Here is a 20191-nt window from a genome sequence, read left to right on the forward strand (position 1 = left end):
GTTCTGAGCAAGGAACTTAAACGGTAGCTTTTTTACATGGCAGATATTGCACTTTTACTTTCTTCTCCAACACTCTGTTTTTGCATTATTTAAACCAAATTGAACATGTTTCATTATTTATTTGCGACTAAATAGATTTTATTGATGTATTATATTAGGTTAAAATAAACGTGTTTATTGAGTATTGTTGTAATTGACATTATTACAAATATATATATATAAAAATCGGCCGATTAATCGGTATCGGCCTTTTGGTCGTCCAATAATCGGTATCGTCGTTGAAAAAAAAAAATCATAAAATCGGTCGACCTCTAATAGACCATGACAGTTTACAATCTAAGGTCACACCAAGTAATTTAGTCTCCTCAACCTGTTCAACAGCAACACCATTCATCACCAGATTTAGCTGAGGACAAGAGCTTAGGGAATGATTTGTACCAAATACAATGCTCTTAGTTTTAGAGATGTTTAGGACCAGTTTATTACTGGCCACCTTTTTCAAAACTGATTGATGAGGATTTTTTTTTTTGTAATGCATTTTACGATAAGGCTGTAACGTAACAAAATGTGGAAAAAGTCAAGGGGTCTGAATACTTTCCGAATGCACTGTAGATATCCGAGAGAGGGGTTATAACTGAAGTTGTCTTTAGACAGCAAGAGGGGTTGTGTTTCTCAGGGAATGGGAAGTAGAATGGGCGTGAGAGTGTGGTTGAGTTCAACACACACGGTCCGGATTATAATGCAGCAAAGCAAATGGAATGTGAGATAAAGACAGAATGATAAACAGAAGCATGTGGAGATGCAAAAAACATAGCAGTGAAGCAGTAATGGATGACATTCTCGCTTTCCCCATCCAAGCATACAGTATAGTAAAGTTCAGCACACCCTCACACACACTGGAGTGACTCTAGTGACAGAAGTTGACTTGACATGTTTGAACACAATCACTATCAGCAATTAGACAACTACCAGAGGCACAGAGCGAAAGAAAGAGGGGGAGAGAAAGAGGCAGTGACAGAGAGAATGAAGAGACCGAGCACACACGCACCTGCATACTTGCGCGCACACACACACACACCTTTTGTCGTCTCTTCTCCTTCCTCTTGTCCTCCGTGGCCTGCAGCATCTTTTCTTTCCACAGCATGAAGAAGTAGGAGGGGTCTGTGTAGAACTTCAACGCATCCTTCTTATCATCCCTAGAGAGAGAGAGAGAGAGAGAGAGAGAGAGAGAGAGATGAGAGAGAGAGAGGAGAGAGAGAGAGAGGAGAGAGAGAGAGAGAGAGAGAGAAGGGAAGACGAGAGAGATCGAAATGGGTCAGGTGCATTGCATCTATTGCATTAGTCATTCACAGTGTTGGGTCAGTGATGTGCCTTTCTCAGCATCAGACTGGGATTCACAGCAATGGTGAGGATGATCTTACCTGTATGCTTTCAGAGAGGTGGTGGTTTAACTGACCTACAGGCTGACTATTGGGGCTGAGTATACTGAGGTACAGACCTATAGAGGCTGAGTATGTTGATAGGTGGAGGTTTGTCACAGCGATGGTACATCACTACCACAGGGTTGGGGACAGAGGTCTAACTAACCAATAGGAGATAAGTTGCCTATCGTCAAAATGAAGGGCAGTGTACAAAACAAATTAATCAGCCATTGGATAATCTCTAACCAATCAGAGTATCAAAGCCAATGATGTTAGGCCAGGCCGGCTCTGGCCCAACCCATCGGTTTCCGGGACCAATTCAAACAGTCAGAATGTGTTTGCATTCTACAAGACGTCAGGGAGGAAAGCAAATCCAGACTCATTGTGGAGAAGAAATGCTGGTGGGTGTGGTGTTTGGCCAGATTGATGTGGATGGGTAGTCAGGCTAGAAGATAAGTATACTAAAAAGGTACTAACCTATAGGTACTGAGTATGTTGAGAGGTGGAGGTTTGTCACAGCGATGGTACATCTCTACCACAGGGTTGGGGACTGAGGTCCGTGAGACCACCTGTTGGTCCTGGATGGTACTGCTCTTAAACGCTTTACGCATGTTGATGTCCTGCAGAGAGACTGGAGAAGACAGACAGACACACACAAAACCATCAGCACATTTATGGTGTATATGAATGAATTACATTTTATTTTCGTGTCAAATCGCCAATTGGCATCCCATCCCTTAAGGTATTAATTGACACAAACAAACATTACAATAATTCACTATGGTAATTAAATGATTATTCTCCACTCCGGTGTTCTCTGCATTGTGCACCGCACAAAGAGTGAAAAAAGGTAGGGTTAAAAATCAACACATAATAGTAAATTACATCCCTATAGCAGTAAAATAACATACATACAGTACCAGTCAAAAGTCTGGACACGCCTACTCATTCAAGGGCTTTTCTTTATTTTCACTATTTTCTACATTGTAGAATAATAGTGTAGACATCAAAACTATAAAATAACACATATGGAATCATGTAGTAAGCAAATAAAAGTGATAAACAGATTCTTCAAAGTAGCCACCCTTTGCCTTGATGGCAGCTTTGCACACCTCTTGGCATTCTCTCAACCAGCTTCACCTGGAATGCTACTCCAACAGTCTTGAATGAGTTCCCACATATGCTAAGCACTTGTTGGATGCTTTTCCTTCACACTGCGGTCCAACTCAACCCAAACCATCTCAATTGGGTTGAGGTCGGGTGATTGTGGAGGCCAGGTCATCTGATGCAGCACTCCATCACTCTCCTACTTGGCCAAATAGCCCTTACACAGCCTGGAGGTGTGTTGGGTCATTGTCCTGATGAAAAACAAATGATAGTTCAACTAAGCGCAAACCAGATGGGATGGCATATCTTTGCAGAATGATGTGGCAGCCATGATCATGGACAGTGTCACCAGCAAAGCACACCTACACCATCACCTCCTTCATGCTTCACGGTGTGAACCACACATGCGGAGATCATCCGTTCACCTACTCAGAGCCTCAAAGACACGGCGGTTGGAACAAAAAAACTCAAATTTGGACTAAATCAGACCACAGGACAAATTCCACTGGTGTAATGTCCATTGCTCGTGTTTCTTGGCCCAAGCAAGTCGTCTTCTTATTGGTGTCCTTTAGTAGTCGTTTCTTTGCATCAATTCGTGAACATGATCAGTCTCTGTGTGTAAAATAAAAAGTGGTTAATGTGAACCTAACTCACAGCTAAAAAAATGTAAAGAAAGCAATTCAATGTTATTTGTTGCCTAGACTTTACTGCAAATGACTATCAAGTCTTGAAAAAAAGATAATACACTAATATTGCAGTTAGCCATGACAGCCTTTATAACAGAACGCTTGTGAACACACACATAAATATTGCACTTGGGGGAAAAAACCCCATCTTAAAGTAGAAATAGAATGAAACAAACAGGCATTCTATTTTTGCTATATTATAGTGGCCACTAAAGACATCGATCAAGTGCACAAAAATTATAATCCCACTCTCTCACACATACACGTTACTGTCAAGTTCAATACAACAAAAACAATATCTTTGGGCTACACAGCACATTAAACAATTTCTACAAAATGTGCCAGCAAAAGTGAGAAAGAGGGAAAGTGTGTGATGTTCCCTTCACCTCTATAGTGGCATTTTACTATAGTGGCATTTTACTATTTTACAGCTATTTAAAGACAAGACTCTCGTTAATCTAACCACACTGTCCGATTTCAAAAAGGCTTTACAGCGAAAGCAAAACATTAGATTATGTCAGCAGAGTACCCAGCCAGAAATAATCAGACACCCATTTTTCAAGCTAGCATATAATGTCACAAAAAACAAAACCACAGCTAAATGCAGCACTAACCTTTGATGATCTTCATCAGATGACACACCTAGGACATTATGTTATACAATACATGCATGTCTGTTCAATCAAGTTCATATTTATATCAAAAACCAGCTTTTTACATTAGCATGTGACGTTCAGAACTAGCATACCCCCCGCAAACTTCCGGGGAATTTACTAACAATTTACTAAATTACTCACGATAAACGTTCACAAAAAGCATAACAATTATTTTAAGAATTATAGATACAGAACTCCTCTATGCACTCGATATGTCCGATTTTAAAATAGCTTTTCGGATGAAGCACATTTTGCAATATTCTAAGTACATAGCCCAGCCATCACGGGCTAGTTAGACACCCACCCAGTTTAGCCTTCACCAAAATCACATTTCCTATAAAAAAAATGGTCTTACCTTTCCTGTTCTTCGTCAGAATGCACTCCCAGGACTTCTACTTCAATAACAAATGTTGGCGTTTTGTTAGTGCGTTCTAGACACTATCAGAATGGTAAATCACGGTCGTGCGCATGGTGCAGAACGTGACAAAAAATTCTAAATATTCCATTACCGTACTTCGAAGGATGTCAACCGCTGTTTAAAATCAATTTTTATGCAATTTATCTCGTAGAAAAGCGATAATATTCCGACCGGGAATCTGCATGTCTGTAAACCGAAAGACGGCGGCGGGGCAGGTCACGCGCCTAAGCCTTTCTCCTCTGATAGACCACTCAGCAAAAGCACTCGTGTGTTTCAGCCAGGGCTTTGAATTACGTCATTCCTGTTTTTCCCGGGCTCTGAGAGCCCATTGGAGATGTGGGAAGTGTCACATAACAGCAGAGATCCCTTGTAATAGATAGAGAGAATCAACAAGGGCAAGAAATGTTCAGACAGGGTACTTCCTGAACAGAACCTTCTCAGGTTTTTGCCTGCCATAGGAGTTCTGTTATACTCACAGACACCATTCAAACAGTTTTAGAAACTTTGGAGTGTTTTCTATCCAAAGCTAATAATTATATGCATATTGTAGTTTCTGGGCAGGACTAATAATCAGATTAAATCGGGTACGTTTTTTATCCAGCCGTGAAAATACTGCCCCCTAGCCATAAGAGGTTAAGTAAACGATTGGCTGAGCCTTGGATACAGCCAGTACTGCTCCACCTATTTTGGATTCAAAACGTCGAATTTCGCCAAAAGGTGACTAGTTTGCATCCCTGAACTCTAGAGAGCCAGTTTCATCATAGCACTTGATGGTTATTGAGACTGCACTTGAAGAAACTTTAAAAGTTCTTGACATTTTCTACATTGACTGACATTCATGTCTTAAAATAATGATGGACTGTCGTTTCTCTTTGCTTATTTGATCTGTCTTCTGTATACCCCCCCTACCTTTTCACACCACAAATGATTGGCTTAAACGCGTTAAGGAAAGAAATTCCACAAATTAACTTAACAAGGCACACCTGTTAATTGAAATGCATTCCAGGTGACTACCTAATGAAGCTGGTTGAGAGAATGCCAAGAGTATGCAAAGCTGTCAGCAAAGGGTGGCTATTTGAAGAATCTCAAAAACAAATCACAATATTTTATATAACACTTTTTTGGTTACTACATTATTCCATATGTGTTATTTCATAGTTTTGATGTCTTCACTATTATTGTACAATGTAGAAAATAGTACAAATAAAGAAACACCCTTGAATGGGTAGGTGTGTCCAAACTTTTGACTGGTACTGTATATATTGAGGAGCGGTGTCCTAGACACAGATAAGCATAGTCCTGGACTAAAAAGCTACATCAATGGAGCGTGCTCTTTAGTCCAGCACCAGGCTTACTCTGTATCAGCAAAAAAACACACTGGTAACTAACATAACTGAAAAGAGGGATACAATACATATACAGTACAATTTCTCCAGTCGTCAAGTTCTGGGCAGTGAACAATACATTACAACATATACAGTAACAAGCAACAGTAACAGCTGTGCTTTACCTTTATTATCAGCTTAGTGTGGCTTAAATCACCCCTGGCATGACCCTACACCTTTAACCCAACAAATCATGCTCAGGGAGGAATGCTCTAAATGGGCTGCAGTGTGTGGTGGCCTCCCAGCTCTGAAAGAAGGGATTATGACAATAACAAAAGACCCAAGCCATGGAACCACCCCCAAATCCATCCATCTAATCATGCCCAGGGAGCAGTGCTCTCCCTAGGGTACAGTGTGGCCAGTGACACCCCATGCCATGGCAGAACGGATAATGGGGAACCATGGAAGGATCAGCATTAAGATCACAGCACATTAAGGGTTACATATAGCATGTCCTAACATAATCCATATGTTCCTCAAATCTCCAAAAGGTAAAGATATGTTAGTAGCAGTCATTATATTGACTTTATCTGTTGAAATGGTACAATAGTCTGCCAGGGTGTGTGCGTGTGTTACAGCACCATCTGGGAGATCCTGGATCGCTGCACAGTGGTGTGAAATGCCCACAGGTTTTAAGGGACTGACAAAACACACACACAGTTGAAGTCAGAAGTTTACATACACCTTAGCCAAATACATTTAAACTCAGTTTTTCACAATTCCTGGCATTTATTCAGAGTAAAAAATCCCTTTACATACACTCAATTAGTATTTGGTAGCATTGCCTTTAAATTATTTAACTTGGGTCAAAAGTTTTGGGTAGCCTTCTACAAGCTTCCCACAATAAATTGGGTGGATTTTTGCCCATTTCTCCTGACAGAGCTGGTGTAACTGAGTCAGGTTTGTAGGCCTCCTTGCTCGCACACGCCTTTTCACTTCTGCCCACAAATTTTCTATAGGATTAAGGTCAGGGCTTTGTGATGGCCACTCCAATACCTTGACTTTGCTGTCCTTAAGCCATTTTGCCATAATTTCGGAAGTATGTTTAGGGTCATTGTCTATTTGCAAGACCCATTTGCGACCAAGCTTCAACTTCCTGACTGATGTCTTGAGATGTTGCTTCAATATATCCACATAATTTCCCTTCCTCATGATGCCATCTATTTTGTGACGTGCACCAGTCCCTCCTGCAGCAAAGCACCCCCACAATATGATGCTGCCACCCCCGTGCTTCAGGGTTGGGATGGTGTTCTTCAGCTTGCAAGCATCCCACTTTTTCCTCCAAACATAACGATGGTCATTATGGCCAAACAGTTCTATTTTTGTTTCATCAGACCAGAGGACATTTCTCTAAAAAGTATGATCTGTACTGTGCAGTTGCAAACCGTAGTCTGGCTTTTTTATGGCGGTTTTGGAGCAGTAGCTTCTTCCTTGCTGAGTGACCTTTCAGGTTATGTTGATATAGGACTTGTTTTAATGTGGTTAAAGATACTTTTGTACCCGTTTCCTCCATCATCTTCACAAGGTCCTTTGCTGTTGTTCTGGGATTGATTTGCACTTTTCGCACCAAAGTACATTCAACTCTAGGAGACAGAACGCGTCTCCTTCCTGAGCGGTATGACGGCTGCGTGGTACCATGGAGTTTATACTTGCGTACTATTGTTTGTACAGATGAACGTGGTACCTTCAGGCGTTTGGAAATTGCTCCAAAAGGATGAACAAGACTTGTGGATGTCTCCAAAAAAAATTCTGAGATCTTGGCTGATTTCTTTAGATTTTCCCATGATGTCAAGAAAAGATGCACTGAGTTTGAAGGTAGGCCTTGAAATACATCCACAGGTACACCTCCAATTGACTCAAATGATGTCAATTAGCCTATCAGAAGCTTCTAAAGCCATGACATTTTCTGGAATTTTCCAAGCTGTTTAAAAAGGCACAGTCAACTTAGTGTACATAAACATCTGAACCACTGGAATTGTGATACATTGAATTATAAGTGAAATAATCTGTCTGTAAACAATTGCTGTAAAAATTACTTGTGTCATGCACAAAGTAGATCTCCTAACCGACTTGCCAAAACTATAGTTTGTTAACAAGAAATGTGTGGAGTGGTTGAAAAACGAGTTTTAATGACTCCAACATAAGTGTATGTAAACTTCCATCTTCAAATGTTTATGTACTTTACTATTTATATTTTTGACCAATTTAACGCCACTACATTCCTAAAGAAAACATGCACTTTTTACTCCCATACATTTTCCCAGACACCCGAAAGTACTCGTTACATTTTGAATGCTCAGGCAGGACAGCAATATTGTCCAATTCACGCACTTCAGAAAGAATTCACACCCCTTGACTTTTCCTACATCATGTTACAAACTGAATTATAAACTGATTAATTAAATTTAGATTTTTTCGTCACTGGCCTACAAACACACACAATGTCAAACTGAAATTGTGTTTAGAACATTTTACAAATTAATAAAAATGTAAAGCTGAATTGTCTGGAGTCAATAAGTATTGAACCCCTTTGTTATGGCAAACCTCAATACGTAAACATTTGATGTTCAAGTCACATAATAAGACGCATGGACAGTAATAGTGTTTAACATGATTTTTGAATGACTTCCTCATCTCTGTACCCCACATACACAATTACAAGGTCCCTCAGTCGAGCAGTGAATTTCAAACACAGATTCAACCACAAAGTCCAGGCAGGTTTTCCAATGCGCCGCAATGAAAGGCACCTATTGGTAGATAGGTATAAAAAAGCAGACATTGACTATCCCTTTGAGCATGGCTAAGTTATTAACTACGCTTTTGATGGTGTATCAATAGACCCAGTCACTACAAAGATGTATAATGGCGCCGGAGGGGATGGCTGACGTTTTACGTGCTCCTAACAAACTGTGCCATTTGTTTGTTTTTTCGCGTTGTACATAACTTCTTTATTTACTTATTTTGTACATAATGTTGCTGCTACCATCTCTTGTGACTGAAAATAACTTCTGGACATCAGAATAGCGATTACTCACTTTGAACTGGAAGAATATTTTTTTCTTCCTTAACGAGTTTGACGGGAAGGATATACTGCTTTCCCGGTAACAGGCCCAAATCCCCGTCATTTGCGTGAAGAAAAGACGGAGAAAAAGGGGGTGGAGGTCGGGCTACCTTCTGAAAATTTGTAGGCAAGCGAGTAAACTCCCATCCGTTCTATTGGCCAATGTGCAATCATTGGGAAATAAAATCGATGGCGTACCATCAAGATTATCCTACCAACGGGACATTAAAAACGGTAATATCTTATGTTTCACCGAGTCGTGGCTGAACGACGACACGGATAATATAGAGCTGGCAGGATTTTCCATGCACCGGCAGAACAGAGAAGCTATGTCTGGTAAGATGAGGGGTGGGGGTGTGTGTCTATTTGTCAACAACTGCTGGTGCGTGATGTCTAATATTAACTTCTTCGGGCTAGGGGGCAGTATTCGGACGTTTGGATGAATGAGGTGCTCAAAGTAAACTGCCCGTTACTCAGGCCCAGAAGCTAGGATATGCATAAAATTGGCAGTATTGGATAGAAAACACTCTACAGTTTCCAAAACTGTCAAAAAAAATGTCTGAGTATAACAGAACTGATATGGCAGGTGAAAACCTGAGGACAATCCATCCAGAATTGCTTTTTTTCAGCTCACCACTGATTACAATGGCTGGGAATGGGAATAAAAAAGGAAGACCTCCCAGATTGCAGTTCCTAGGGCCTCCACTAGATGTCAATAGTCTTTAGAAAGAGTTTCAGGCTTGTTTTTTGAAAAATGAGCTAGAATTTTTTGTTTTTCTAAGTGGCTCCCATTTTGGCTGTAGTGTTTGTTGCACGTTCCGTTATTTATCTCCGGTAATGGTCTCCAGTATTCTCCGTCTTAAATTTGATCGTTTATTTACATATTAGGGTACCTGGGGATTGATTAGGAATGTTGTTTGATATGTTTGGAAGAAGTTAATTGGTAACTTACGCGATTCATTTGTATGCATTTTGAACGAGGGAAACCGGTGAATTACTGAGTCAAGCGCACCAATGAAACGTACTTTTTTGGGATATAAAGAAGGACTTTATCAAACAAAAGGACCATTTGTTATGTAGCTGGGACCCTTGTGATTGCAACCAGATGAAGATCTTCAAAAGATAAGTGATTTATTTTATCGCTATTTCTGACTTTCGTGATGCCTCTGCTTGGTTGGAAAATGTATGTAATGCTTTTGTGTGCGGGGCGCTGTCCTCAGATAATCGCATGGTGTGCTTTCGCCGTAAAGCCTTTTTTGAAATCTGACAAATAGGCTGGCTTAACAAGAAGTTACGCTTTTAAATGATGTATGACACTTGTATTTTCATGAATGTTTAATATTACGATTTCTGTAACTTGAATTTGGCGCTCTGCAATTTCACCAGATGTTGTTGAGCTGGGACGCTAGCGTCCCAATGATCCGTAAGAAGTTAAAGTCTCAAGGTATTGCTCGCCTGAAGTAGAGTACCTTATGATAAGCTGTAGACCACACTATCTATATTATACGAAGCCATTCATTTACCGCCACAGACCAATGCTGGCACTAAGACCGCACTCAACCAACTCTATAAGGACATAAGCAAAGAAGAAAATGCTCATCCAGAAGCAACGCTCCTAGTGGCCGGGGACTTTAATGCAGGCAAACTTAAATTGGTTTTACCTCATTTCTACCAGTATGTCACATACATTGCAAGTTGGGGGATTTTTTTTCACACCTACAGTAGCCCGAGCTATCCTTTTGTAAAGGTTGAAGAGTCTATTTTCCTGCTAATAGCCCATCATGGAAAGGTTGTTTGGAACCCATATGTTTTAGGGCTGCAGTAGGTCCTAAACTCCATGCCTTCAGGGAATGTTTACAAAAGTCCCAAAATTATGGGTGGAGTTAGAATTTTGGCTGTCAGAAGTATTAAAAATCAACCAACGTCAGCCTTTAAATGCTTTATTATCCAAACGTTTAAAAAGTGCGTTTGGGTGACGTAGAGAATGCAAATTGTCAAGAAAATGTTTCTTTACAAAAGTGACCCAAAACTTTTGAACGGTAGTATATATATATATATATATATATATATATATATATATATATATATATATATATATATATATATATATATATATATATATATATATATATATATACAGACACCGGTTAGTCGGGCTGATTGAGGTAGTATGTACATGTAGATATGGTTAAAGTGACTATGCATATATGATGAACAGAGAGTAGCAGTAGCGAAAAAGAGGGGTTGGCAGCGGGACACAATGCAGATAGCCCGGTTAGCCAATGTGCGGGAGCACTGGTTGGTCGGGCCAATTGAGGTAGTATGTACATGAATGTATAGTTAAAGTGACTATGCATATATGATAAACAGAAAGTAGCAGCAGCATAAAAGGGGGGTTGGGGGGGCACACAATGCAAAGAGTCTAGGGAGCCATTTGATTATCTGTTCAGGAGTCTTATGGCTTGGGGGTAAAAACTGTTGCGAATCCTTTTTGTCCTAGACTTGGCACTCTGGTACCGCTTTCCATGTGTTAGTAGAGAGAACAGTCTGACTGGGGTGGCTGGGGTCTTTGACAATTTTTAGGGCCTTCCTCTGACGCCTTCCTCTGGTGTAGAGGTCCTGGATGGCAGGCAGCTTAGCCCCAGTGATGTACTGGGCCGTACGCACTACCCTCTGTAGTGCATTGTGGTCGGAGGCCGAGCAATTGCCGTACCAGGCAGTGATGCAATCAGTCAGGATGCTCTCGATGTTGCAATTGTAGAACCTTTTGAGGATCTCAGGACCCATGCCAAATCTTTTCAGTTTCCTGAGGGGGAATAGGCTTTGTCATGCCCTCTTCACGACTGTCTTGGTGTGGTTGGACCATTCTAGTTTGTTGGTGATGTGGACACCAAGGAACTTGAAACGCTCAACCTGCTCCACTACAGCCCCGTTGATGAGAATAAGGGCGTGCGCGGTCCTCCTTTTCCTGTAGTCCACAATCATCTCCTTAGTCTTGTTTATGTTGAAGGATAGGTTGTTATTCTGGCACCACCCGGCCAGGTCTCTGACCTCCTCCCTATAGGCTGTCTCGTCGTTGACCAGGCCTACCACTGTTGTGTCGTCTGCAAACTTAATGATGGTGTTGGAGTTGTGCCTGGCCATGCAGTCGTGGGTGAACGGGCTCCAGTGTTGAGGATCATCGTGGCAGATGTGTTGCTACCTATCCTCACCACCTGGGGGAGACCTGTCAGGAAGTCCAGGATCCAGTTGCAGAGGGAGGTGTTTAGTCTCAGGATCCTAAGCTTAGTGATGAGCTTTGAGGGTGCTATGGTGTTGAACGCTGAGCTGTATTCAATGAATAGCATTCTCACATAGGTGTTCCTTTTGTCCAGGTGGGAAAGGGCAGTGTGGTGTGCAATAGAGATTGCATCATCTGTGGATCTGTTTGAGTGGTATGCAAATTGGAGTGGGTCTAGAGTTTCTGGGATAATGGTGTTGATGTGAGCCATTACCAGCCTTTCAAAGGACTTCATGGATACGGACTTGAGCGCTACGGGTCTGTAGTCAATTTGGCAGGTTGCCTTTGTGTTCTTGGGCACAGGGACTATGGTGGTCTGCTTGAAACATGTTGGTATTACAGACACAGTCAGGGACATTTTGAAAATGTCAGTGAAGACACCTGCCAGTTGGTCAGCACATGTCCGGAGCACACATGCTGGTAATCCGTCTAGCCCCGCAGCCTTGTGAATGTTGACCTGTTTAAAAGGTCTTCCTCACGTCGGCTACAGAGAGCGTGGTCACACAGTCGTCCGGAACAGCTGACGCTCTCATGCATGCCTCAGTGTTGCTTGCCTCGAAGCGAGCATAGAAGTGATTTAGATCGTCTGGTAGGCTCGTGTCACTGGGCAGCTCGCGGCTGTGCTTCCCTTTGTAATCTGTAATAGTTTGCAAGCCCTGCCACATAAGACGAACGTCGGAGCAGTATGATTCAATCTTAGCCCTGTATTGACGCTTTGCCTGTTTAATGGTTCGTCGCAGGGCATAGCAGGATTTCTTAAAGCTTCCAGGTTAGAGTCCCGCACCTTGAAAGCGGCAGCTCTACTCTTTAGCTCAGTGTCAATGTTGCCTATAGTCCATGGCTTCAGTGGGGATGACGTCCTCAATGCACTTATTGATAAAGCCAGTGACTGATGTGGTGTACTCCTCAATGCCATCAGAAAGAATCCCGGAACATGTTCCAGTCTGTGATACTAAACTACAGGACTGTTTTGCTATCTGCTTCATCTGACCACTTTTTTATAGGCACTGGTGCTACCTGCTTTAATTTTTGCTTGTAAGCAGGAATCAGGAGGATAGAGTTGTGGTCGGATTTACCAAACGGAGGGCGAGGGAGAGCTTTGTACGGGTCTCTGTGTGTGGAGTACAGGTGATCTAGAATTTTTTTCTCCCTCTGGTTGCACATTTAACATGTTGATAGAAATTTGGTAGAACCTATTTAAGTTTCCCTGCATTAAAGTCTCTGGCCACTAGGAGCACCGCCTCTGGGTGAGTGGTTTCCTGTTTGAATATTTCATCAGACAGCATCTGTCTGTGGTGGTAAATAAACAGCCACGAAAAGTATAGCGGAAACCTCTCTAGGCAAGTAGTGTGGCCTGCAATTTACTCTACTCTACTTCAGGTGAGCAAAATCTAGAGACTTCCTTAGATTTCGTGCACCAGCTGTTGTTAACAAATATGCACAGATCTATTGTTGTGATCTAGATGAAGATCAGATCAAATTTTATGACCAATTTATGCAGAAATCCAGTTATTTCCAAAGGGTTCACATACTTTTTCTTGCCACTGTGTGTGTGTGTATAAATAAAATGTCTTACAGAGCCTTTCCATAAGTCCACTCAAGTTTCTTCAACGGTCTTCTGACTGTGATTAGAGCGATGTTGTGCCGTGATGCCAGCAGATTCCAGATTGCCTTTGCCGATCGCTCATCATCTTCAACCATCAGTGAGTCGATGGCTTGAATAGTCTCGCTGGAAATGGAATACCATGGTAGATGCTGTGTTTTTGGTTGATGGCCAATATTAAAAACAGTTAAATGCATTTGTGAATTCAATTGCTTTATTGTTTAATTATTTAAGGCCCCTTTCTCTTCTCTGTGCTGGAGTTCTTTTAAGGATAAAGCAGGCTAAATAAGGCAACAAATTGTTGCCTACTGGAACACCCAAAGTCATCCAATTGTTATAATAGAATTTGAAGCAATAGCCTACCCGCGTCAACTATTTCAGCACCGTTTCGCGCTGCTCTGAGACAAGCATGGGGACTGGTCTTCATAAAGCAATTAGATTTACATTTTTCACTGAATCTCTGTTTGGGTATTGGTTAGCCTACAATTAGGGTGTGGAAATATTAGGATTATTTTGCTATTCACTCGCAGTCACTTAGTAGCCTACTCCCGACCGGTCACGTTGAACAGTGCCAACTTTTGAAAGCCAGCCTCCCCCCCACGTTAACAAAACGTTCTCTTTCTTATTCTCATATTTTCTTCTCGCTAAATTAAAAGGTACTGTAGTTTCCCCAGATACTTTCCACCTTTCCCTCAGCTATACATCCATGGCTCTTCCTATAACCTCTGCCTCTATCTAATCCTTGTTTAGTGTTACTGAATTAGGCGTTCTGTCAGATGTATAATTTTTCATTTACATTTCTTAAAATCAATCCCATATACTTTGTTCTTACAAAGAAAAAGGTTGAATATTCTCTAGTACAGGTATTCCCAAACTGGGGTACGCAAAATAAAAATGTGATTCACATAATTTTGTTTTTAAAAAGTTAAATGTGCATACATTTAGAAACAAAACCATTTGAAAAATAAGCCATGTGAGTTTGAGCAAGAATTAAGATGACTTTCGAGTAGTAAGACATGTATAAACGCAACGGATACAATTAATAAGAAGGGGCTGGAAGCGTCTTATATGGTGAATTACTGAGTGGCTAGGACAGGCAAGCCCCATACTATTGTGGAGGACTTAATTCTTCCTGCTGCCGCGGATATGGCTGGGACAATGCTGGGGGAAAAGGCCCAAAAAAACTATACAGACAATGACTTCATCAAACAACACTGTTTCAAGATGCATCAGTGACATGGCAGGAGATGTTTTGAAACAATTACTGCTTCGCATACAAGCCAGTGAATTATATGCGTTACAGCTGGATGAGTCAACAGATGTGGCGGGCCTGGCACAGCTCCTGCTATATGCCTGTTATGTTTATGGGGGGTCAATTAAGAAAGACATCCTCTTCTGCAAACCACTGGAAACCAGGACAACATGAGAGGATATTTTTTAAGTACTGGACAGCTTTGTGACATCAAATGGACTTTGGTGGTCAAGATGTGTTGGTATCTGTACTGATGGCGCAAAAGCCATGACAGGGAGACATAGTGGAGTGGTAACGCGCGTGCAAGCAGTTGCTCCCAACGCCACTTGGGTACACTGCAGCATCCACCGAGAGGCCCTTCCTGCCAAGGGAATGCCTGACGGATTGAAAGACGTTTTGGACACTATAGTGAAAATGGTTAGCTTTGTTAAAGCAAGGCCCCTGAACTCTCGTGTATTTTCTGCATTATGCAATGATATGGGCAGCGACCATGGAGCTCTTTTCTGTCTGCATTAACTAGGATGTCATACAGGTCTTCCCATCAATGTATGATTTTTTTGTGTGCAAATGAACTTAAGCTTAAGGACAATGCCAAATGTGATATACCGAAACACCTGAGTGAGGTGGGTGCGCATTTACGCAGGTATTTCCCGAAACAGACGACACAAACAACTGGATTCGTTATCTCTTTCATGCCCTGCCTCCAGTCCACTTACTGATATCTGAATAAGAGAGCCTCATTAAAATTGCAAAAAGCGGTTCTGTGAAAATTTTATTTAATCAGAAGCCACTGCCAGATTTCTGGATAGGACTGTGCTCAGAGTTCCTTGCCTTGGCAAATCGCGCCGTTAAGACACTGATGCCCTTTGCAACCACATACCTATGTGAGAGTGGATTCTCGACCCTCACTAGCATAAAAACTAAATACAGGCACAGACTGTGTGTGGAAAACGATTTAAGACCGACTCACCAATACAATCCAACATTGCAGAGTTATGGGCATCCTTTCAAGCACACCCTTCTCATTAACCTGTGGTGAGTTAATAATTTTCGATGAACAAATAAGGTTTTATATAGAAGATGGCTAAATAAAGAGCAAAATGACTGATTATTATTTGTGCCCTGGTCCTGTAAGAGCTCTGTCACGAGCCGGGTTGTGACAAAAACTCACACTCATTCTTATGTTTAAAAAATGTATCATATAGTGTGTGTGGGGCAGGCTTACAATGATGGCAAAAACAACATTTGAGAGTGCGCTGACCCTGGTGCAGTTGGAGGTTGAATGTTTGAAGGGGTACGGGACTATAAAAAGGTTTGGGAACCACTGCTCTAGTACAGCCAATATAAACAGTCAAATGCTTCTCAAAAATGCCCTCTGGTGGTCAAACTAGCCCTAACTAGCATTAATGGCAACAATGGCTGACACTTAATAACGTGCCATAGAATTCTGGGGCAGCGCGCAAGCTGTGCTGGATAGCCCCCTTTTTTTCAATTTTTGCCTAAAATGAAATGGCATACCAAATCTAACTGCCTGTAGCTCAAGCCCTGAAGCAAGGATATGCATATTCTTGGTACCATTTGAAAAGAAACACTTTGAAGTTTGTGGAAATGTGAATTGAATGTAGGAGAATAACACACTAGATCTGGTAGAAGAAAATGCTAAGAAAAAACAAAAACATTTTTCTACCACCATCTTTGAAATGCAAGAGAAAGGTCCCAGTTCTAGCCATCACTCTGGTTGTAATTCCGATTATGTCCACAAGGTGGCAGCAGTGTATGTGCAACGTTTCAGATGGATAACTTGAAGTATGAGCAAACTACATGACATTTAGTGTGAAGTCACCCAGGTACATTGGGCAAATCGTGAAGGAGACATTTGCATTCATATTACATTTTTCTGCAAGAATATCATCAAATCTGTATACTTTGACTTTCCAGTATTAGCAGCCATATTATAAGTTCAACATTTGCAAAACAACCAGTTTTCATAACTGAACATTCTTATAATTTTTGTCCAAAAGGAAAAGGCATGCTGTCGCAAAACGTTAGCATCTACATTTTGCGACAGATACAGGGTTTCCGGATACTCCCGTTCAGCCCAGCTCATTGGCTATCTAGCTAGCTTTGTTTGACAAAGATACAGTCGATCAAATGAAGACCGGCCGCGTCATCGGTGTGCCATGAAGGCGTCGCTCTCTGACCAAATTTGGCGTCCTATAGGTTATACCACACCCCTAATGATATAGTGAAGTCTGGTTATGTTCTAGGATCTCGGAGGAATACATACGAACGTGATTTGCCTGGTTGAAACAACGTTTGTGGTTAGATTGTCACAGATTCCTTTATTTGCAAATTGAACCTGTGGAAATACAAAATTGATCATGCATGCTATATGGACCTTTTAAGGATATGAAAAAGGATTTTATCTAACAAAACGACACTTCATGTTATCTCTTGGACCCTTTGGATGATAAATCAGAGCAAGATTTCAGGATGTAAGTACACATTTCACCTTCAGAGGTGAATTTATCAAACCTATCGCAATGAAAAGTGTTTGGTTGTTTGGCTCTCCTCAAAAAATAGCATGGAATTTTTTCACAGTAATAGCTACTGTAAATTGGACAATGCAGTTATATTCAATTCTTGTTAAGCTTTCAGCCGATATAAGACACTTCTATGTACAGACATTTGTTGTTTCTCTAAAATCTGCAATGGTGACACAAGGCGCTGCATGATTTACAACTGTCCCGCTGAAGTGACGCCGACCTTCCACATCGGCTGAGCAGTTTGGGGAAAGGGCCTTCCCCAAATTGTTGCCACAAAGTTGGAAGCACAGAATCGTCTAGAATTGTTTTCTGTAGCGGTAAGATTTCCCTTTAGTGGAACTAAGGGGCCAAGCCTGAACCATGAAACAGCCAAAGACATTATTCCTCATCCACCAAACTTAACAGTTGGAACTATGCATTCGGGCAGGTAGCGTTCTCCTGGCATCTGACAAACCCAGATTCATCCGTCGGACTGCCAGATGGTGAAGCGTGATTCATCACTCCAGAGAAGGCATTTCCATTGCTCCAGAGTCCAATGACGGCGAGCTTTACACCACTCCATTGCGCATGGTGATCTTAGGCTTGTGTGCGCCTGCTCGGCCATGGAAACCCATTTCATGAAGCTCCCGACAAACAGTTCTTGTGCGGATGTTGCTTCCAGAGGCAGTTTGGAACTCGGTAATGAGCCGAGGGCAGATTTTTACGCGCTACGTGCTTCAGCACTCGGTAGTCCTGTTCTGTGAGCTTGTGTGGCCTACCACTTTGCGGCTGAGCAGTGTTGCTCCTAGATGTTTCCACATCACAATAACAGCACTTAGAGTTGACCGGGGCAGCTCTAGCAGGGCAGAAATTTGACGAGCTGACTTGTTGGAAAGGTGGCATCCTATGACGGTGCCACGTTGAAAGCCACTGAGCTCTTCAGTAAGGGCATTCTACTGCCAATGTTAGTCTATGGAGATTGCAGAGCTGTGTGCTCGATTTTATACACAGGTGTGGCTGAAATGGCAGAATCCACTCATTTGAAGTGGTGTCTACATACTTTTGTATATATAGTGTATGTAGCGGTGCAATAATGCTTTATGGATGTACCGTTTTATCTTTTGTTTTAGGTAAGTGCCTTAATGTGTTTGGACCCCTGCCTTGGTAGCAGCTAATGTGGATCCCTAATAAATACAAATACCTCCCTCCCATGTATCATTGCAGACGTCTGTCCCTTTGTCTTTACATCTGTCAGCGGGACTTAGACACACACGATACACACAGAAAACACACACACACACACGAAAGCACAGCACGAGGCTCATCGATTAATAATCAGGAGGAAAGCCACTGACACACACACCAAAATATTCAAGCAGACAAACCACAAAGCCAGAGTCCAAAACCAAATATCCACAGGAACAACAACCACAACCTAAATCATGCACCCATGTATGCATAAACGAACGTACACACGTGCGCACACACACACACACTTTAAAAAGCACTCACCCCTATCCGTTGAGTCTGACACCTCTACAGGCTAGAAAAAGGTCAGCAGACACACAAACGCACGTGGCTGGTTTGTTTGAAGGTCAGACAGTCGAGAGTTTATAACGCACGCGCACGCACAACACACACACACAAAAAGAGTGCTTAGCCATCACATTGACAATGCAACTCCCTGTGGGTTGCCAATACAGTGCTTCTCTATGTGGCTGAAGAGACAATGCATTCCTATGGGGACTGAAAGAGAGATACTACTCTAACAGCACACAGTGTGTAAGGTATGGATGGAATGGGTGAGTAGGAGACAGGAGAGAAGAGGAAAGCAGATTAAAAAACTAGAAGGGAGAAGCAGAGAAGAAATAGGATATGAAAGGGAAGAAGGACAAAAGAGGGGTGCCAGAGAGAAGAGGGGAAAACAGGGAATAGAAAGGTGGAGGACACGTGGAGGAGAAAAGAGGAGTGGAGGATATGACAGAGGCAAGGTTATTATTAGTCGTGTAATACAGTGCCACTCTCTCAGGTGGTCGCTCATCCCTCCTGAATCTAGTGCGTGTGTGTCTGTGTTTGTGTTCATCCCTCCTGAATCTCTAAGAAAAGCTGGGTCACTTCACTACTCCACTGCAGCTAAGGCACAGTACAGCTCACACCACTGTAGTAGGCCACAAAATACTATAGCATACTGTAGTATTACTATATTTCTATACAACAGTATTCACTATAGTGTTTTTGGGAAAGCTTAGTGATGAGCTTGGAGGGCACTATGGTGATCCTCTTATCCAGGTGGGAGAGGGCATTGGGTAGTATAGTATTCTACAGTATACTAAAAAATACTATAGTAAGCACTACACTATCAAGGGATACTACAGTGTGGAGTATAATATTCTACAGTATACTACAAAATGATGTAGTAAGCACAACACGATTGAGGAATACTACAGTGTGTAGTATAGTATTCCACAGTATACTACAGTTTACTACACAATAACATAGAATTTTATACTAAGTAATTTAGTATTTTATATTAAACTAGTATTTTTTTATGTGGGACAGCACAATACACACTCAATCAAGAGTGTGTAGATCATATGGTGGATTCTAAGTGGGATCCTTGGGACGACCCTGCCCTAAACCCTAACCTTAAACGGTTAACTAAGGTTTATGGTTAAAATTTCAACTTCAATGGGGGGACGTCAGAGTTGAGTCGTCACAAGCATCCCACTTAGCATTTACCAATTATATGCACATTCCAAATTCCACCACAGACAGAGTAGCTTCATTCAATCACACC

At 41.8% G+C, this 20191-nt stretch overlaps 1 protein-coding gene across 1 annotated transcript in view; it reads right to left on the reverse strand.

Moving 5' to 3' along the window:
• Positions 1-20191, reverse strand: part of LOC115198604 (wiskott-Aldrich syndrome protein family member 3) — a 67523-nt gene that overhangs the window by 11094 nt on the left and 36238 nt on the right. Inside the window, 2 exon segments of the mRNA XM_075074289.1 lie at positions 1079-1196; positions 1899-2052. Of these exon segments, the coding sequence (XP_074930390.1) occupies positions 1079-1196; positions 1899-2052 (272 nt within the window).

The sequence above is a fragment of the Salmo trutta genome, chromosome 8, assembly GCF_901001165.1.
Source record: "Salmo trutta chromosome 8, fSalTru1.1, whole genome shotgun sequence".
Lineage (NCBI taxonomy): Eukaryota > Metazoa > Chordata > Actinopteri > Salmoniformes > Salmonidae > Salmo > Salmo trutta.